General features: G+C 30.6%; 1 protein-coding gene across 15 annotated transcripts in view; it reads left to right on the forward strand.

Annotated features, from left to right (window-relative positions):
• LOC106092620 (zinc finger and SCAN domain-containing protein 12) overlaps positions 1 to 23,002 on the forward strand; it is a 190,266-nt gene that overhangs the window by 18,442 nt on the left and 148,822 nt on the right. The window contains exons 2-3 of one of the 15 annotated variants that reach the window (XM_059366374.1): positions 12,180 to 12,373; positions 17,681 to 19,436. The exons of 11 other annotated variants lie outside the window; for them this stretch is intronic. In XM_059366374.1, coding sequence (XP_059222357.1) covers positions 12,242 to 12,373; positions 17,681 to 18,787 — 1,239 coding nt within the window. In that variant the 5' untranslated portion in view covers positions 12,180 to 12,241 and the 3' untranslated portion in view covers positions 18,788 to 19,436. Of the gene's footprint in view, positions 1 to 7,072; positions 7,245 to 9,576; positions 11,737 to 12,179; positions 12,374 to 17,680; positions 19,437 to 20,982; positions 21,142 to 23,002 lie in introns of those variants that run through there. 3 more of the 15 variants (XM_013259531.2, XM_013259533.2, XM_059366342.1) reach the window with 3 other exon arrangements.

A 23,002-nucleotide genomic window follows, 5' to 3' on the forward strand; every position in this document is an offset into this window, starting at 1 on the left:
GCCTGTACCGAATTTGACCCATATTTCTATGTAGCTTCTATGGGTTCATAAATGGTGCATTTTTCACCGGATTTGTACAAAAAGTGGTTAATATATCCGAGGTAGTAGGTATCCAAAGTTCGATCTCGTCGAACTAAATCGGGATTTACTTGTTTTCTTTCCATCATTTCTTCGAAATTAGTAAATATTTTATTTATTGACAATAACTATTATGGTTTTTAATAAGTACATCCAGAGCAATGTTGATACCAAACGTGCTTAATTCGGTACAATACGGTATTGATATTCAAGCAACACCGTATGGGAACAAAGCAATACCGCCATTGTATGGATGAAATATAAAATGATTAGTATCGTTTGGTATTAGCCTTATTACCGTACTGGTATTGATTTTAATATCAATCTGTTATTGGTTTTAGTACCACACCGTTATTGGTCATAGTAACAAAGCGTTATTAAATTTTCCGCCCCCCTAATGAACTAAAATAAAAAACATTGAAGATAATTTATACCTCATTTTATTTCAATTACGTACAGCGGTCAAAAAAAGTATTCATCATTCAATGTTTTTTTTTTAATAAGTCTACAAAAGACAATTGGAATAAAAACATATTAAACTAATGATGCAGTAGTGCTTGTGTGATATATATGTACACAATTTCATTGTTTTTAAAGAAAAAAATAGTATTTATTGGAACAAAAAGGGCCATTTTACAGCTGAACACAAAAAATTAAACAAAAAAAGTATTCATCATTGCAAAAAAACAAAAAAATAAATAACATAATTTAAAAAAATTAATACTTTGTTATTCGACCACCGCGTCTTATAACTTCTTTTAAACGGTTTGACATCGATTGGACTAATTTAGCGGTTATATTTTGGTCTATATTAGTCCATTCCTCCATTATCACCTGTTGCATTTGACTCTTGCTCGAAAAATTGCGCGTTCTCAATTTGCGTTCGAGATGTTTCCAAAGATGTTCAATTGGGTTCAAGTCGGGACTTTGAGGAGGAGTTTTAATGACTTTGGGGCAGTTATACAGCATCCACATCTTGGTATTTAAAGCAGAATGTTTGGGGTCATTATCTTGATAATATTGAAAGTTATTACCAAGCCCAAGTTTTACAGCACTATCTTTTAAATTCCTCTTTAAAATGTCAATGTAATACTTATGATCCATTACTCCATTAATAATTTCAAGATTTCCCGCTCCTGAAGCCGCCATACACCCCCAAACCATTAAACCACCTCCACCATGTTTTACAGTAGCAACTGTGTTTCGTTCTTCAAGCTCTGTATTTGGTTTTCTGTACACTATGACCTTTCCATCGCACCCAAAAAGATTAAACTTGCTCTCGTCTGCAAAAATGACTGTTTTCTAAAATGATTCGGGCTGTTTTACATACATTTTTGCGAAGTTTAGCCTTTTCACTCGGTTTATTTTATTTATAAAGGGCTTCTTACGTGCAGTTCTTCCTCTGTAACTATGCCTTTTGAGTGTATTTCGAATTGTTTGTGTAGTAACTTCCTTCCCTAAATATTCCATAGTGTTTTTACGAAGAATGGTCGCATTTGTCTTCGGAGTTTTCTGAACTTGCCGCACTAGCCAACGCACATCTCCAACTGAAAGTGCTTTTGGTCGACCAGATCTTGGTTTATTGTCAACAGTTTTCGTTTCTGTCCACTTTCTGATGATGGATTGTATAGTAGATCGTGGTCTATTTAATATTTCACTGATAGTTTTTTGAGTTAAACCATTCCTGTGGTGTTTTATTATCAAAATTTTTACCTCATCAGAAACCTCGTTTTGCTTACGACCCATTTTGACAAAAACTATATTTTCAATGAAATTAAATATTTGCTGTCAAGGGCAAAGCCTCCTTTACTAAATAAAACAGAAAAGGGGGATTCCCAAATAATATTTGAATTTGACTTTGATGATAGCACATCAATGATGAATACTTTTTTTGTTCTGTTTTTGGTGTTATTATATAAAATTGCATTTTTTGCGCTAATTAAATTTATTTTTTGAATTTATTTTAAAACATATTACGAAAAATAAACTATTGCATAAAACTGCATTATTTGTTTACTTTAAATTTTCTTCAATTACCCAAAATAAGTGAATTTATTATCAATTTTGCTAATGATGAATACTTTTTTTGACCGCTGTATTTATGTTAATAATTATTCAATACAATAACATAAATACGAAAAATAATTTTACACCATGACCAACCTCAATTCAATGTATTCAGCAATTTCATTCCATATCCTTGATTCTCAGAAGTGGTTTTCATATGGATATACCAACCCCCAGCATCGTTTTCCACAGAAGAGACTGCCATGTTTTTGATATACATAGCTAACGGCCTCAGAGTTTGTACTATTACCGTTTTCCCGGCTTTCGTTTACATTCGTACACGTTTTTGCGCACACAAATCGTGTTAAAACATTTTATTAAATTCAAACAAATATTTTGTAATGGCGTCAACATTTTAAGTACAAAGATTAACTACACTTTTGCTGCGATGACAAGAATACATATGTGACGTCCTCAATTGTTAATAGCCTACTTCGTCTGGTATTAAAATTGATACCAAATAGTATAAACAAGTAAAAGCGTGCTAAGTTCGGCCGGGCCGAATCTTATATACCCTCCACCATGGAGCGCAGTTGTCGAGTTCTTTACCCGACATCTCTTCTTAAGCAAAAAGTGATAGAAGAAAAGATTTGCTCTGCTATTAGAGCGATATAAAGATATGATCCGGTTTAGACCACTATTAAATTATATGTTGGAGACCTGTGTAGAATGTCAGCCAATTCGAGTAAGAATTGCGCCCTTTGGGGGCTCAAGAAGTAAAATAGAGAGATCGATTTATATGGGAGCTGTATCGGGCTATAAACAGATTTAGACCATAATCAACACGTATGTTGATAGTCAAGAGAGGATCCATCGTACAAAATTTCAGGCAAATCGGATAATAATTGCGACTTCTAGAGGCTCAAGAAGTCAAGATCCCAGATCGGTTTACATGGCAGCTATATCAGGTTATGAACCGATTTAAACCTTATTTGACACAGTGGTTGAAAGAAAAAATAAAAAACGTCATGCAAAATTTCAGCCAAATCAGGTAGGAATTGCGTCCTCTAGAAGCTCAAAAAGTCAAGTCCCCAAATCTGTTTATATGACAGCTATATCAGTTTATGAGCCGATTTGAACCATTTTTGGCACACTTGTTGGATATCATAAAAAAAAACATGTCGTGCAAAATTTCATTCCAATCTGATAAGAATTGCGCACTTTAGAGGCTTAAGAAGTCAAGACCCAAGATCGGTTTATATGGCAGCTATATCAGGTTATGGACCGATTAGGACCATACTTGGCACAGTTGTTGAATATCATAACAAAACACGTCGTGCAAAATTTCATTGTAATCGGATAAGAATTGCGCACTCTAGAGGCTTAAGAAGTCAAGACCCAAGATCGGTTTATATGGCAGCTATATCAGGTTATGGACCGATTTCAACCATACTTGGCACAGTTGTTGGATATCGTAACAAAACACGTCGTGCAAAATTTCATTCCAATCGGATAAGAATTGCGCACTCTAGAGGCTCAAGAATTCAAGACCCAAGATCGGTTTATATGGCAGCTATATCAGGTTATGGACCGATTTCAACCATACTTGGCACAGTTGTTGGATATCGTAACAAAACACGTCGTGCCAAAATTCATTCAAATCGGATAAGAATTGCGCACTCTAGAGGCTCAAGAAGTCAAGACCCACGATCGGTTTATATGGCAGCTATATCAGATTATGAACCGATTTCAACCATACTTGGCACAGTTGTTGGATATCATAACAAAACACGTCGTGCAAAATTTCGTGCCAATCGGATAAGAATTGCGCACTCTAGAGGTTCAAGAAGTCAAGACCCAAGATCGGTTTATATGGCAGCTATATCAAAACATGGACCGATATGGCCCATTTACAATACCAACCGACCTACACTAATAAGAAGTATTTGTGCAAAATTTCAAGCGGCTAGCCTTACTCCTTCGGAAGTTAGCGTGCTTTCGACAGACAGACGGACGGACGGACGGACGGACGGACGGACGGACGGACAGACGGACGGACATGGCTAGATCGACATAAAATTTCACGACGATCAAGAATATATATACTTTATGGGGTCTCAGACGAATATTTCGAGTAGTTACAAACAGAATGACGAAATTAGTATACCCCCCATCTTATGGTGGAGGGTATAAAAATATTTGACAATAAACGCGAATAAAATCCGAACGGCGTGCCGCAATACGACATCTTTTTGGGGAGAAGTCTTTACCCGGAAAAGTACCTCACAAATGCCAACAGCATTAGGAGGGATAACCACCGCTGAAAATTTTTTTGATGTTCTCGCCCGGATTCGAACCCGGGCGTTCAGCGTCATAGGCGGACATGCCATCCTCTGTACAACGGTGGCTTCGGTGGGGTATATACGCATATATATATATATATATATAACATATTTCATAAAGTTCTGAAAATATTTTTTATGCTGGTAGTAAATACTGTAAGCAAAGTGTGGAGGAATTGGGAGCATGAGGGGGATCTGTCTTTTACTCATTAGGTTGTGTTAAGCCTCCTCCTCAAACGTTTTGAAAAGCTATTTTCATTAATAAATAGTACTGTTACTATACTTAAGTTCATATTTTACTTGTGTTAAGTAAACAGAGACCTAGAAGCAAGTTATAAATGTTGTAGATGTAAAGAAAGTTTTTATATCAAAATGAGCTAATAATTTATTTGTGCTATCTGAGGTTTAGTCATTCTCAAATTTCATTTCCAATAATCCAATTCGATTTGCCTTTCGCCATTCAGCTAAAACAAAATTTTTAATCACATAGTGAGATTAAAAATTTTGTACCAACGAGATTTTCAAAAACTGCAATTGTCAGGATTTTTTCTATACTAAAACGCTTTATATGGACTTTCCAATGAATTATCAGTTTCTCTACGACCACCACAGAAATCGTCTTGGAAAGCCTGGCGCCAAAATACCGCATTCGTGAACGAGTAAAATCGTTCAAAATCTCTATTGTGAATTATGTATCGTTTTATTTAAGGGGAATTTTTGAAATTTAAGAACCACTAAGTATGAATTGAAATTTCGTTAGATTTCATTCCCTGATCTAACATGACAACATTTCTTCAACCCAAATTGGTCAAACAAAAACAAATATATCTTAGTGAAAATTTCATATAATTTTTTTTTAAGAAAATTACTTATAAATTTTCTCTATAAAGAAAATTTCTTGGAAAAATTTTTTTTAGAGCAAATTTCATAGCATTTTTTTTCCTTAAAAAAATTTCTTGGAACCTTTTTTTTAGAGAAAATTTCATTGCATTTTTTTTGGAGAATATTTTATGGAAAGTTTCTCTTTATAGAAATGTCATGAACAATTTGTCTTTGAAGGAAATTTCCTAGAATGTTTTCATTTAGAAAAAACAATTTCTTAGAAATTTTGTCTTTAGAGAAAATTTCGTTAACCTTCTTTTTAGAAAAAATCCAGTTTAATTTTGCCCTAAGAGCAACTTTCATTGAAATTCTTAATTGCGGTTTTGGACATCCATAAAGTACAACGTTCTTGAACTGTTTCGCGCTTTCTTGTTTTGGTCTTAAAATCTCATTGAGATTCCATTGCAGGGTATTGTCCGGCTTTAGACCATTGTTTAATGCTTTCTATTCATAGTATAGCAAAAAACATTTAAAGTCAGCAAAAAGAGTGTTGTTGCTAGAAGCATTTGACTGGTTTCCCGTATCGCGATTTCATTTTCGACCAAGAAAAATCATCAGCAGGAGATGTCAAATGGATCAGAGTGCTTTAGAACCATTCCAACTAGAGTAAGTTGTAAAGCACACATCTGAATTTGAACAGGGCTCTTTTTATTACGACTTGATGAATGGTTGTAAAGCACCATGATCCATTTGAAATCTCCTGCTGATGATTTTTCTTGGTCGAAAATGAAATCGCGATACGGGAAACAAGTCAAATGCTTCTAGCAACAACATACTTTTTGCTGAATTTTAAATGTTTTTTTTTGTTTGCTATACTATTCTTCTAATAGAAAGCATTAAACAATGGTCTAAAGCCGGACAATATCCTGCAATGGAATCTCAATAAAACCGTTTTTGTGAAAATATGAGTCAAAATTCATGTATTGCTGTCTTATTTGAATGTGTTTTGTGTCATTGGTGTCTCTGTGACCACATTTGAAGTTTTTTTTTCTGATGGATGAGCCTTACTTATGTGACATAGGGCGCTATTTACAAAAGTTAAATAAGAACTTTCTTTCTTTAGAAAAAGTGGATCAAAATGTGCTCATCCAGAGCTTGAGCACATTTTGACAATTTTTAGAATACTAAAATTTTAGAAGAATAATTGCCAATGCAAATTTGCCCATGAACATAAAAAAACAGGGACAAACTGTCACATATCAATGAGAGCTGTCCGATTCAAGTTTAAGCTCAATAAGGGGCCTCCTTTTTATAGCCGACTCCGAACGGCTTGACGCAGTGCGACACCTCTTTGGGAAGAAGTTTTTATATCGCATAGTACCTCACAAATGTCGCCAGCATTAGGAGAGGATAACCACCGCTGAAAATAGTTTTTCTTATTTTCTCACCAGGATTTTAACCCATTGGTTTAGCGTCATAGACGAACATGCTAACCTCTGCTCTACGGTGACCTACAGAAGAATTATTACTTTCTAAATTTTTGGTTAAAATTTTTCAGTTACAAAAAATAGAAATGCATGCTAAAGGGCAATTCCAGTTGGACATATTCGAATTTATTTAGGCAATATTTTCTATCAGGATTAAGAAATGTTGAGCTTCTTACATATATCTTCCAAATTGAGTCACATATACATCATTTTATTCAGATTTATTGCATATCATTTAAAAAAGCCCATTATCCATTTCCAGTCAGGCTTCATAGCTATTATAAAAAAAAAACTTTTCAAAAAACCAAATTTCTTTGAAACACTTTTCTCCAATAGAATTTGACTGCTGCTGGAGTTTTGACTTTTTGCCCTTCTTTCGAATATGTCCGACCAGAATAGCAGCTGCCGTTTATGTGTTAATTGGGGTGAAGATTTTAAGAGTCTATATGACGAGAATGGCCAACCGAATGCTTTATATGAAATTATTGTAAAATATTTTCATCCCACGGTAAGCTTTGTAATATTGCGTCTAGAAAGGTGGCACTGTTTTTTTTTCCAATAAAATTGAAAACATTTCATTCTAGCTAAAGTTTGTTAAACGATTAAAACAGTATGAGTAGATAACTTTGGGATTAAAAATAGCACATATTGTGTTTAATTTTCAATCTTACATTTCAAATGATTTTATACCATTTTTTGACGTTTAGTACTCGAAAAAGTAGAAGAAAAAATTGTAAAAAATGCAGTGAAATTTAAAGAAATATAAAATTATATTAAAAATACAAAAAAAAAATATTAAAAATTATAAAATATTAAAAAATATAGCATAATAAAAAAAAATTAAAAAAAGTAAAAAAAAAACATTAAATAAACGTAACAATATATAAAAAAAAATTTAAAGTAAAACATATCGAAAATATTATAAATATAAAAAAAATAAAATATATAAAAAAAAATTTTATATATATTTATATTTTCTATATTTTCAATATTTTTTTTCTTTATTTTTTTATATATTTTATATTCATTATTTTTTTATTTTTTTTACAAAAAGCATAAACAAACAAAACAAAAATATAATATATATAATAAATATAAATAAATATATATATATAAAATATAAAAAAATATGAAATATATAAATAACTATAAAAATATATAAATAATACATGTTTTTATTTGGTCTGGAAAAAAATTCATATAATCGGATAATTTCCGACTGCAGACTGTAGGTTTTACTGATTCTATTATAAATAGGAAACAACAAAAAATATCCTTTTTTTTAATAAATAAAAATATTTTTAAACATAAATAATAAATCAAATTAAAAACGATAAAAAATTGGGCTTCAATTAATAACCATTAAATAAAAAAGACTAAATGTAAAAAACAACAAAAATATAAAACACCAGAATAAAAAAAATTCAAAAAACCATAATAAAAAAATTATAAAACTCAAAATAAAAAAGATATAAAACAGCCTTAACGACAAAAAATTCCAAAAAATTTTACAAATTAAAAAAAAAATGCAAAAATTACAAAAGTTAAAAAAAAATTCAAAAATTAAAAAAAAAATAAGAAAACTTAACATATTTAAAAAAATATGTATACAATAAGATTACAACAAATTAATAAAAAAAATGAAAAAAAAAGTTTCAAAAACATTAAAAGACATCAAAAAGAAGAAATATGTTATAATATAAAAAAATTAAAGAAAAATTAAAAAAAAACCAAGTTATATTACAAAAAATTGAAAAATAAAATTAAATTAAAAAATTTTAACAAAAAATTAAAAAAAAAATTTAGAAAAATGAATAAAAAAATTTTAAAAATATAAAAAAATCAAAAAGAAGAAAATTTCATTAATATTAAAAGAAATTAAGAATAAATTAATATTAAAAAATTTAAAAATTTTAATTTAATTCAAAACGTTAAACAAAATTAAAAAAAACTTAAAAAAATATAAAAAAAGTAAAAAATTAAAAACAAAAGCTTAAAAATAATAACATGTTAAAGGAATTAAAAAAATTAATTAACTAAAAAAATTAAACCAGTAAAAACAATCGAATTATTAAAAAAAACAAGTAATTGCAAAAAATTAAAAAAAGATATTACAATTATAAATAAAATTTTTTTATAATATTAAAACAAAATTTATAAAGATAAAAGAAAAAAGGGGAATTTAAACAATCTAATAAATAAAAAAAAATAAAAAATAAACAATCAAGTTATAAAATGATAAAAATAAGAAATAATAAAAAAACTAAAAAAAAATTAAAAAACAAATTAATTAACTCTAATCGAAATTAAAAAAGTAGATACCTAAATTTAAAAACAAAATGGTTAAAATGATGAAACAATTAAAAAAATAAAATAATAGAAAAATTACAACATAATTTTCAACAAAAGTTATAAAACAAACAAAATATCTAAATCATTTTATTTTAGTAATAGTCAATTTTTTTTAATATTATTGTCATTGAAAAAATGTATAAATTGCTTTCGATTTTTATTGGCTATATTTTACTATATCGTCTACCATTTGTTATCCTATTAATTTATCCTAAATAAATAAATGGGAAACGGTTTTTTTATTTTAATCCATTGTTTCGAATTGTATGGCCTCCTTTATTATTTTATTTGTATATTTTTTTTTCAAATTCCCCCTTGGATCAAAAAAATAATAAACTGTACTTTGGTCTAAATTTCTTGAAAATGTGCCTTAATGATTTAGCTCCTCTGACATATTATACATTTTGTTTGACAGTGCCACTGAATCTTTTCATTATGCCAAAATTCAACTCCGATAAATGATTTCCCCATTTTTCCTTGTTTTATAGGTATTAGATATTAAAAAATATAAAAAGCTCACTGGTATATGTCAGGAATGCTGGCACCAAATTTGGTCATTTTGTAGTTTTCAAAAATCCATACACGAAGCCCAACAAAAGCTTTGCGAAAATTTGTCTGATCAATTTATTGTCAAAAATGAACCTTCAGACACATCTCTAATCGATGTAATAAGCCAAGAAGGAGCACAATCCAATTCCGAAGTTTATACCCAAGACTCCAATAATGAGCATTTGCAATTAGCATCAGACGATGCAAATATAGACACCGTTAACACATGTGAAGAATTCCTGGAAGATGAGTATCAATCATTTTTGGCAGCCAAAGGTCACAATCCACACTCAGACTTTTTTGTAATTGAAGTGGAAGAGGTAAATGAAGACCAACAAAATACGACAGTGGGGGAATCAAACCAGGATACCAGTGTTCTCCAGGGTCAAGATCCCCTCACACATGTATCCTGCCAATATGGAAGCATAACAGAGGATGTGGAAATGCCAGCAGTGTCCAGTTACGGTGGTGCGGTTCCAAATTTCACCCCTCCAACGCTTAATTTCATACAAATTCATCAAAAACAGCAGAAAAGTCGAAGCATTTTAAATAAATCGACCATTGTTAAAGAACTCAAACAACGATCATCAGAAACCTCAACAACGCTTGAGACAACTTCAAACCGCACTCCAAAATCTCCTTTACAGTGTGAATGGTGTGGATTTCATTGGGATAGTAAAAAGGATTTAAAGATACACATAACCTCGCGGCATACTCTGGAGAAGGATGAATGTCAACAATGTACCAGGGATGGCAATTACAAAGCGCCCTCGGTCGAGCACATGGATTCGCGTGTTCAAAAAGTCAACATAGGGCACCGTGAGCAGACATCATTCTGCATTATTTGCAATCAGAAGTTTTCCGCTCCCTACGATCTTAATCATCATTACAAAGTAAGGCACAACATTGAGAGGCAACCGTTGCATAAGTGCAAAATGTGTGGCAAACTTCTTGATACCAACATTAAATACAACAGCACACCCAGAGTTGTAAAAAATGCCCACAAATACCCGGTGGGCAGAAGAGCTTTTAAAGTGCCAGCCATTAAATTGCTGAAGCGTACGCCGCCGCATATTCTCCCCTATAAACCGCTAGTTGAAAGTAGCACCAGCATTTATGTTTGCACCTTTTGCAATCTTTCGTTTGCCTCATCTAATGATTATGTGGAGCACCAGTTGAAAGTTCATCCACTTAAAGCAAATAACAAATATGCTAAAATTGTTAGATGAATGAAACTTGGAGACAAGATACTCACGACGATGTTTAAAAACTAATTGTTTCATTTTTAATATTTTTGTTAGGTTTTCTTAGTGGATGAAATTTTAAAATTTTATTTAATTAATTCAAGAACATGTATCAAAAGTTCTTTTTAAATAAAACGAAAAATTTATGCATTTTAAAAGACTAACATGAAAACTTGGAGATAATGTTTATGGTATTAATTTACTAGGAAAAAAGTGAAATTGCATGAGTCATCATTCTAACTTTAATCGTTGAATATTGCTCGCATATTTGACTATAATTTCTGCATTGCTTCTTAAACAAATCCCATATCCTTAAAAAACAAAAGACTTAGACAACAAACTTTAAAATGAAATACAAATAAAAATATTATTACAATTTTATTTATTAGAAAATTTTGTGGAAATTTTATTTTTGCATACTTTTTTGTTCAAAGTTTAATTTAGAAAATGTTTTCAAAATTTTATTAAAGAAAATCTTTTCAAAAAAATTTTTTTTTTTTTAATTAAAATTTCTGATGATTTTTCTTGGTTGAAAATGAAATCGCGATAAAGCAAACCAGTCAAATGCTTCTAGCAACAACACACTTTTTGCTGACTTTTTAAATGTTTTTTGCTATAATATTCTTCTAATAGAAAGAGCATTAAACAATGGTCTAAAGCCGGACAATATCCTGCAATGGAATCTCAAAATTAAAATTTATTTGAATCTTTAGACTTTGACTTCAACCCTTAACATTTGACTATAGACACAAGACTGTTTAATAGTTAATTAACGTTTGACCTCATATTTTGTTGATCGGTTTTTATAAAATTTTATACATAACACTTTTGAAGAGAATGTAATTAAAAACATTTTAAATTAAAAAAACTATAACAAAACAATCCATTCTGCATTCATAACCCCTAAGAAATTAAAACACTTAAATAAAAAGTAATATTAAACATTTAAATTAAAAGAACAAAATAATAAAATTTTTAAAATTAAAAAAAGAATAGTATAAAAACTATAAAATTAAAAAAAATAAATATATTAAAAAATCAAAAAAAAAAAAATTAAAAAATATGTATAAAATTAGAAAATAAAATTAAAAACAAGAAAAAAATAAAATAACTAAATTAAAAAAAATTAAAGAATTTAACAATAGCAAAAGAAAAATATATAGCTCAGCTAGGTAACTCGGTTCGGAATTTGGTTCAGATTTTTGCATATCTCCCTTCGCATTTAAATTAACACCAGTCAGTTATATTCTTTGATTATTTTTTTTTAATAATGTTTCCTTCTAAATTTTCTCCATTAGAAATCTTGATAGCTGCAACTGGACGACATTTTCGAAATCTTTGACTTTTGTTACATTTCACCATGGCCGAGTTTGATAGCACTAACTGCCGTTTATGTGTGAATAAATGTCAAAGTCCGTTTAAAAGTCTATATGATGATAAGGGTCGTCCTAATGCTTTGTATGAAATCATCGTAAAATATTTTCATCCAACGGTAAGGAAATTTTAAAAATTTGTGTTAATACCACAAAGTCGTGCAGAGAAAGTATCAGGATCGAATTGTTCGTTTTGAGGGAAATTATTGGGTACATTGCAGTAGAAAAAAAATAAACCGTAAATTCAATCAAAAATAAAAAGATATTAAAAAAAAATATTAGTAAACCAAATAGAACAAGTAAAAAGGCGTTTAGTTCGGCCGGGCCGAACTTTGGATATCCACCACCTCGGGTATATATGTAAATTACCTTTCGTCATAATCCGTTGAAAAACGCATACCTTTGCCCCAAAGCAGCTATATCGAAATATGTTCCGATTTGGACCAAATACTAATAAGTACAAGTCATTGTTCAATCAGTGCGCCTTTTATGGGGCCAAGACTTTAAATCGACATATCGGTCTATATGACAGCTATATCCGAATCTGGACCGACTTGGGCCAAATTAAAAAGCTTAAAATGTTAAAAAAAATTAAAAAACAAATAAAAAATTTAAAAAATATAATAAAGAAAAATTAAAAAAATATTAATATCAGTTAAAAAAAAAAATAAAAAAAAAATATTTTTTTGTGATTTTTAGAATGCTTTGTATTCAAAGATTAAGAAGCAGAAGCCAATTGTCAAAACACCGGTGGAACGCGATTTCTGATACGCCATGTATCTTTATCAACACCTTTGTCAAAAAAGTAAAAAAATTACAAAAAACGAAAAATAAATAAAACAATATAAAAAATTTCAAAATTAAAAACAATTAAAAAAAAATTACAAAAAAATTAACTAAAACTAAAAAAAAATTAACAAAAATTAAAAAAAAATTAACAAAAATTAAAAAAAAAAAATTAAAAAATGTTAAAATAATTATTAGGAAATTAGAAAAATTAATATAAATGTTTCATTTGAATTAAAAATAATAAACAAAAATAAAAGATCAAATAAAAAAGAAAAAAAGAAATTAAACAAAAAAATGAAAAATTAAAAGAAAATTAAAAAAAAAATTAAAATAAAACTAAAAAAAAAATTAAAATAAATAAAAATAAAAATAAAATAATTAAAAAAAAAAACATAAATCAAAAAAGTAATTAAAAACAAATTAAATAAAACAAAATTAAAAATAAATTAAAACATATTAAAAATAACAAGTAAAAGCGTGCTAAGTTCGGCCGGGCCGAATTTTATATACCCTCCACCATGGATCGTATTTGTCGAGTTCTTTTCCCGGCATCTCTTCATAGGCAAAAAAGGATATACGAAAAGATTTGGTCTGCTGTTAGAGCGATATCAAGATATGGTCCGGTTTGGGCCACAATTAAATTATATGTTGGAGACCTGTGTAAAATGTCAGCCAATTCGAATAAGAATTGCTCAAAAAGTAAAATAGAGAGATCGATTTATATAATAATTGCGACCTCTAGAGGCTCAAGAAGTTAAGATCCCAGATTGGTTTACGCGGCAGCTATATCAGGTTATGAACCGATTTGAACCTTATTTGACACAGTGGTTGAAAGTAAGAATAAAATACGTCGTGCGAAATTTCAGCCAAATCGGATAGGAATTGCGCCCTCTGGAAGATGAAGAAGTCAAAATCCCAGATCTGTTTATAAGACAGCTATATCAGGTTATGAACCGATTTGAACCATACTTGACACAGTTGTTGGATATCATAACAAAATACTTCGTGCAAAAATTCATTCAAATCGAATAAGAATTGCGCCCTCTAGAGGCTCAAGAAGTCAAGACCCAAGATCGGTTTATATGGCAGCTATATCAGGGTATGAACCGATTTGAACCATACTTGGCACAGTTGTTGGATATCATAACAAAACACGTCGTGGAAAATTTCATTCCAATTGGATAAGAATTGCGCACTCTAGAAGCTTAAGAAGTCAAGACCCAAGATCGGTTTATATGGCAGCTATATCAAAACATGGACCGATAAGGCCTATTTACAATACCAACCGACCTACACTAATAAGAAGTATTTGTGCAAAATTTCAAGCACGCTAACTCCTTCGGACGGACGGACATAGCTAAATCGAAATGAAATGTCGCGACTATCAAGAATATATATACTTTATGGGGTCTCAGACGAATATTTCGAGTAGTTACAAACAGAATGACGAAACTATTGGGTTGCGTAATTGTGGATTTTTTAATAGAAAGTAAATGCATTTTTAATAAAACTTAGAATGAACTTTAATGAAATATATAATTGCCATTTTGTTCGATAACCTTTTGCCATCTTCCTGGCAAATTTAGTATTCCACCCTCATAGAACTTCGGGCCTTTATCTGCAAAAAACTGAACCAAGTGCGATTTTATAGCCGTAAGTTTTACCATTTAAGGAGTTCTGCAAAGATCGAAATAAATGGTAGTCTGATGGTGCAAGGTCAGGGCTATATGGTGGATGCATCAAAAGTTTCCAGCCAAACTCACTTAGTTTTTGGCGAGTGACCCAAGATGTGTGCGGGCTAGCGTTGTCCTGGTGGAATATGACACCTTTACGATTGACTAATTCTAGTCGCTTCTCCTTGATGGCTGTATTCAATTTGTCCAATTGTTGACAGTAAACATCCGAATTAATCGTTTGGTTCCTTGGAAGCAGCTCAAAATATACCACACCCTTCCAATCCCACCAAACAGACAGCATAACCTTCTTTTGGTGGATATCAGCCTTTGAAGTGGTTTGAGCTGGTTCATCATGCTTGGACCATGATCGTTTTCGACTAACGTTGTTGTAAACAATCGATTTTTCATCTCCAGTTATGATTCGTTTTAAAAACGGATCGAATTCATTGCGCTAGAGGTGCATATCACAAGCGTTGATTCGGTTTGTTAAAAGAATTTCTTTCAATACATGTGGTACCCATATTAAAATTGACGCCAAACAAACAAATGTAAACAAAATTTCGCGCACTTCTATTCTAAAGCAAGCTAAAAGTAACAGCTGATAACTGACAGAAGAAAGAATGCAATTACAGAGTCACAAGCCGTTGAAAAGTTGTCAACGCCGACTATATTACTACTATATTACCGACAATTACTTTTTGGGCAACCCAATAGTATACCCCCCATCATATGGTGGAGGGTATAAAAATTAATGAAAACAATGAAAGAAAAAAAAAAAAAAAACAGACAATTTTAAAGAAATTGAAAGAAACCAGTAAGGAAAGGTAAAATTCGAGTTGTGCCGTCTTTATAATACCCTACACCTACCCTTTAAATACAAAGTGGGAGCTATATCTATTTCTGCACCGATTTTGATGGACCTCGGCGGATGTGTTCGGATGGGTTATTAAAATCCCTATACTAAAATTCGAGTAAGCAAATATATTCAAAATGTATTAACTACAGTTGACAAATGACAACAAATTACCCAAAATTTGGGGAACATATATATGAGAGCTACATCTAAATCTTAATTGATCTTGACCAAACATCTTAGATATTGTGGTAGCCATCTAGGAAAGCGTTGTGCACAATTTTAGCAAGAATGGTCAATAAATGCTTTTGCAGTGGCTTTGGAAGTGAAAATCGGGCGGTATTCTTATATGGCAGATAAATCGAAATCTGAACCAATTTCTATGAAATTCACCAGTAATATTAAGAGTCATAAGAAAATCCTTCCTGCCAAATTTCCTGCACTTTTTGCAATATTTCTCAAAATCGGACAAACATATATATGAGAGCCATATCTAAATCTGACGCGATTTTTACTAAACTTTATAGATATTGTGATAGTCGTCGAGGAAAGCGTTGTACAAAGATATGGCAAGTTTGGTCAATAAATGCGCTTGCAGTGGTTCTAGGAATGAAAATCGGTCGATATACATATATGGCGGCTATATCTAAATCTAAACCAATTTCTATGAAATTCACCAGTAATTTGGAGTTTCGAGAGAAAAAATCCTTCCTACTAAATTTCAAGAGAACGGTTAACAAATGACCATTTTATTGCATTATTACTGCAAACCGGACGAACATATATATACATATATGGGAGCTATATCAAAATCTGAACCGATTTCTATAGAATACTCCAGAGTCATGCGAAAATCCTTCCTGCCAAATTTCGAGAGAATCGGTTAACAAATGACCATTTTCTTGCATTATTACTGAAAATCGGACGAACATGGGAGCTATATCCAAATCTGAACCGATTTTTTCCAATTTCAATAGGCTTCGTCTCTAGACCGAAAAACATGTCCGTACCAAATTTGAGGACGATTGGAAGAAATTTGCGACCTGTAGTTTGTACACAAATTATTATGGACAGACAGACAGACGGACATGGCTTAATCGAATCTGAAAGTGATTCTGAGTCGATCGGTATACTTATCAATGGGTCTATCTCCCTTCCTGTTGAGTGGTACAAACAAATGAACTGAGTTATAATATCCTGTACCACAGTAGGGGTGTAGGGTATAAAACAAAACTTTTTTTTCAAAAAGATTTTAAAAAGTAATAAAAAAAATTGTAAAAAAAATTGAAAAAAAATTTATAAAAAATATAAGAAATTATAAAAAAATTGTATAAAAAATTAAACAAAAAATACAAATAGAATTACAACAAAATTTAAAAAAAAAATGTTAAAAAATTTAAAAGAAAATATTACAAAAAATTAAATTAAAAGTTTTAAAAAAATTCAAAGAAATTTTTAAAAATAAAAAAAATTGAAAATAAGAAAAAATCATGTTTCAAGTTTTTTGCCTCTTTCGAGACAAGATCAATGATCGGAGATGCAAATGGAAAAGGAAAGCCAAAGATAGCAACTCACACCAATCACTATGGGACGCGTTCCGTCTTTGGTTAGAAGACTTTTCAACTATATTAGGTGTGATAGCTTCAAGGGCGTGCGTTGGTATGTTGTATTTGAATCGTATTAATAGCGAAAACGCATCAATGAAACAATTACCACAATAAACACACTCAAAAAAAAAAAAAAACAAAAAATTAAAAAACAAATACAAAATTTAAAAGATTTAAAAAAAATTGAAAAACAAATAGAAATCGTACTAGAAATTAAAAAAGAAGAATTTAAAAACAAAAATGAAATCAAAAAAAAAACTATAAAAATATTATTAAAATAAAGATGTAATAAAAAACATAAATGAAGTACAGTACAATGCACATATATTCCCAAATTATGCGTCAAAGTTTATTTATATTGTTGATTAATTTATTCTGTTCATTTGTTTAATCCTGATACGTTTCTCTGTGATTTTGTGTGGTCTGTAGTTGGTTGTTGTTTTTTTTTAACATTTCCTAACTTCACTTTAACGAATTGTATTCCATTCCAAAATTTATTAGGTTTTAAACATTGACAAATATAAACAATTTACTGGCATATGTCGAGCGTGTTGGCGTCATGTATGGAAATTTTGTAATTTTCAAAAATCTGTGCATGAGTCTCAATTGAGACTTAGTCAAGTTTTACCAGAACCGGACGAAATCTCAACTGAATCATTCCCAAAAGCGAATTTGCTTAGTGAACCCCCAAGATTGCAGCCAAAACCAACACCTAAATCACTTCAAAGACACCAACAAAGAAATTCTGGAAATCAAATTGTTGTTCAAAACCAAATGCCACTTTTAATTCCGGACAAAACTTTGGATGAACTGTTAGAAGAAGAGTTCATTACCATTGTGCCCATTACAAAGGAGCAGGAAAGATCCATTAACGAAGCCACATTAGTTGTCAAAAAGGAAAAATCGGAATCCTCCGAGCGTATGATGATCGGCTTAACCGAATATGCTGTTGGCTGCAGTAAGAGTCGTCCGCAGCCATCAAGTTCACAAGGCATTGCCGAAATTGATATACCAAGTCCCTGTATTGTAAAGACAGAGGTTGAGTTAACAGACAACACCAACAGTGGAGATAATGAAATGCTCACAATCACAGGAGTATATAGTGGAGATGCAGTTCCTGAAATATTTTCCAATAACAATGATGATGATGACCATAAAACAAGTTCGCCCGCAAATGAAGACTCCAGAAACACCTCTACCGAGGCTCCTAAATCTGCCATCCTTATGTGTAAATCATGTGGGCGATATACAAAAAGTGCAAAGGTTTTACAACTCCACACAGAATTGTGTCATTATGAAGGAGTTGCCACCGAGAAGGGAGTTATTTGCAAACTGTGTAAATCTATTTCAAAATCTCTGCATGGTCTTTATACGCATTTGTTTAAGAAACATAATGTGTCCATGTACAAGTGCCACTGCAAGTTGTGCGATGAGTTGTTCAATGAAGATTTTCTATTTGATAGGCATATTCGATATGAGCATGGCGGCAAGATTCCTCTCTCTTCAGACAACGATGCATCCGAAGAGTATGAAAATGAGACTATTAAGGCTAAAATTGCCAAATTAAGTACAAGTTTGACAGAAGAACTTTGTGAAGATCAATCTTAATGATCACAAAGCTAAATTAAAATTGAAATCATGTTAAATTTAGACCTACATCTAGTATGTAACATATTTGTGAATTTAATATATGTATCTTAGAATATATAATTCGTTTCTATAATTTTTAAGGAAGAGATTTTATTGCATAATACAAAGAAACAAAATCAATAAAGTTTTCTGTCTGCGCTTCGCTGCGCCTTCTTTTACTTTATATGGAACAAAAGTTTCATTGGTATATTTATTTTCGACAATTAAAGATCTTTTAGTGAAATACCATGCTAACTTGACTTACAGTTTAACAATATAAATGCCTTTATCTGAATCTCAGATGCATGATATTTATTGGTCTACGAATTTAAGTTTGGATGTAAGGTGTACTCCATTCTTAAAATACTTCATTTCAGCCCGATATTCTCATGATGTCTGATTTAGTGGTGTTTTCGGGGGAGAGGTGGTCCGCGAGATACTTGGCCCTGAAATAATATCAGCATCGTGCTCTATTTTCATATATCTATATATCATTTATTAGAACCTCATGTTGCCATTGCCCTCAAAATTGGAAATCAAATTCGTTTTCGGATATTGGATATCATAACAAAACACGTGCAAAATTTCATTCTAATCGGATAGTAATTGCGACCTCTAAAGGCTCATGAAGTCAGTTCGGTTTATATGGCAGCTATATCAGGTTATGGACCAACAAAAACCATATTTGCCACAACTGTTGGAAGTCATAACAAAACACTTCTTGCAAATTTCAGCCAAATCGGATAGAAATTGCGCTCTCTAGTGGCTCAAGAAGTCAAGATTCAAGATCGGTTTATGGACCGATTTGAACCATACTTAGCACAAATATTGGAAGTCAAAATAAAACACCTCATGCAAAATTTCAGCCAAATAGGATAGGAATCGCGGAGGGATTTGCTACCTTTAGAGGCACAAGAAGTCAAGACCCCAGATCGGTTTATATGACAGCTATAGCAGGTTATGTGCCGATTTGAACCACACTTAGCACTGTTATTGGAAATCATAACAAAACACTTCGTGCAAAATTTCAGCCAAATCGGGTGAGAATTGCGCCCTCAATGACTCAAGAAGTCAAGATCCAAGATCGGTTTATATGGCAGCTATATCAAAACATGGACCGAAATGGGCCATGTTTTAAGCGTCTAGCTTTACTCCTTTGAACGTTTGCGTGCGTTTGACAGACAGGTGGACGGACAGACGGACGGACATGTATAGATCGACTTAAAATGACATGATCAAGAATATATATACTTTATGGGGTCTCAGAGGAATATTTCGAGAAGTTACAAACAGAATGACGAAATTAGTATACCCCCATCCTATGGTGGAGGGTATAAAAGCTTAAAGCAAATGTTCACAAAACTAACAAAATTACACTCTAAAAAAATATTTAAACCATTTTAAAAAATGCAAAAAAACATAAATAAAAAGAAAATAACTTAACTTTAAAAGCAAAAAAAAAAAAATACAACTAATTAAAAAAAAATTAAAAAATGTAAGAAAATTAAAAAAAAAAACTAAAAAAAAATTTAAAAAAACTAAAAAAAAAAATTTTAAAAAAATTTTAGAAAAAAAAATTTTAAAAAAATATAAAATTATAAAAAATTGCGAAAACATAATAACGAAATATAAAAAATAAAGTAAAAAGGTGTAACCTTAAAGAATAAACAAAAAAAATTTAAATTACAAACAAATTTAAAACTTTATATTAGGATGTTAAAAAATTATAACATAATAAATTAATAAATGTAGCGCAAAACGTGTAAATAATTTAAGTATTAAAGAAATAAGACAAATTTCATTATATTTCCCCATGTCGCATTACACATTAGGGAAATTTCGGAATTTGTTTTTTTTTTTTTTGTTGGGCCTTTTCCATGCATAGTATTTTTCGGACCTAATCTTGCATTCTATGGAAACAATTGTTAAGTTTATTTCCAGTCTATCGCAGTTCCGCATATGTCTATATTTCAAAAAAACATTTCATATTCAGATTTCCTTGCATATCATTTAAGAAACTGCCTCAGCTTATTTTTGATTGAAATAGATTGTAAAACTAGACAATTCTATTTCTCCTAGGGGGCTAGTTCAGTAGTTATTTTGTTGAACTTTATTAAAGGAAAATAAAAAAAATAAATTAAATTCTCTTACTTCATTTATGATATCTTTGCAAGGAAACTTTTTGCGCCTTCGGAAGTGCTTTGTTTACCATGTCCCAACAGAATACATGCCGTCTATGTGCCAATTCTTTTGAGCATTGTAAAAGCTTCTATGATGAAAAAGGACGTCCAAATTCATTGCATAGGATCCTTGTGAAACTTTTTCATCCTCCGGTAAGAGACGTCGTACAGGTTTGAACAATTCCTTAAACAATGGGTAGATGTTTTTCTAAACAATGATCTTCTTAACAATGATTTTGATTTTTTATTCAGAAAAATATAATGAAAACCAAAAATATAAGACATTATTATAAACAGTTACTAAACAAAGATTTTATATAAAAAAAAAAAACAAAAATAAAATATTAAAAGAAAATTAAAAGCAAGAGATGCATTTTAACCCTTTGAGTAGGAATAGGACATATATGTCCCATTTTGTATTTTTGCTCAAAAATCCACATTTATTAATGGATTTTGCATTTAGTATATGAGGGTATAAAATTCCCTCAAAAACATTGAATATATTTTTCCCGTTTCGTTTTGGTAAGACGTCAAACAAAAAAAAGTGATTTTTTGAGTAATTTTAAATGTCTATTTCGACGATTTGATAGAGTATGAAGCTAAATTTTTAGTATTATTGGTGTCAATGGCTCTTCTATCAGTAAATTTTTATATAAATTTTTATCGGAGTTTGATAGTGAGTTTCGCAAAGGCTTACGAATGCTAAGATGCGATCTTCCTTTATTTTATGTAATAGCAAAGAGCTGTTGAAAAACTTTACAGTAGATCTGGCTGATTATCTGCCGGCCCGGTTGCCATTTTCAAAATTTTTGACTTGCCAAAGCCAAAATTTAAGGCGGAAACTCATTTTTATACTCACCGCCATAAGGTGGGGACTACCAAAAAGTTAATTATCGACCCTATTTAATAAATATTGTAGATAGTTTTCACATTCAAAGTCGTTTTATATAAGAATATAGCTCAAAAATCCCAGAGCCCCAATGAGCCTTAAGTTTTTTTTCAAATTCTGCTGGAGTTTAGCATTCATAGTATATTTATTGCCTCCAGTATCCAAACCAGATACGCCCGAGGTAGTTTTGTAAAAAGTCATATCTCTGAATTTGCTTCTTGAGCTTCTAGGTAACTCATTTTTATCGTATTTAACAGATTTTTGTTATATAGATAAGCTTATAGTGAGCGCCAACATAAAGTGTACAAAAGCCATACTTTTACGGGTTTTTTTTTTTGCCAAATACCCCAAAGTTACGTTCATCACTATATATAACATTGTTTCAATAAGAAAGTTAATTATTTTCGTACTTAGTATAAATAGTAAATTTAAAGATGAAATAAATGTTTTTTTAATCAAATACTTTTCTACTCTTAATTTCGGCGCTCACTGTATAACCCACCACACCTACCTCGCGCACCACAAAGAGTCGCGCGTGCTTGATTCGTATGATCTGTCTTTTCATTTTTGGTAGTCTTAACAGAGCACACAATCGGATTTATTTTGAACTCTAAGCAATATTCAAAAATACTTTTCTACCCAAATATTTACCATTTGGGAACAATGGGACATATATGTTCCATGATTTTTTTTTTCATAGAAGGAGCAAAATTTTTACCATTTTGAAGACACTTTACTTAGTAAATAGGACTATTCTAAGAACCAATAAAATCGAGCGTTAATTCTTCGCCCTCAAAGAATTAAAAACAAAGAATTAAAATAGTACAAATAAAAAAAATTAATAAAAAGAAACATAAAATTTTGTGATTGAATTTGTGATATGTAAATAATAAAGTAAAAATAATAAGATAAACAAATGGAAAAAACAAAATATTAATAAAATATAATAATACTAAAATAATAATAATAATAAAGATATATAAAGAATAATAAAAGAAATAATTAAAGTAAACATATATACAATTATGAAATAAATAAAAGAAATTAAATAAAAACATTAAAAAATATAAAAGAATATAAAAAATAAACAAAAATATAAAAGATAAACGAAGATGGTAAGAAAAA

This window comes from Stomoxys calcitrans, chromosome 1 (assembly GCF_963082655.1).
Source record: "Stomoxys calcitrans chromosome 1, idStoCalc2.1, whole genome shotgun sequence".
Lineage (NCBI taxonomy): Eukaryota > Metazoa > Arthropoda > Insecta > Diptera > Muscidae > Stomoxys > Stomoxys calcitrans.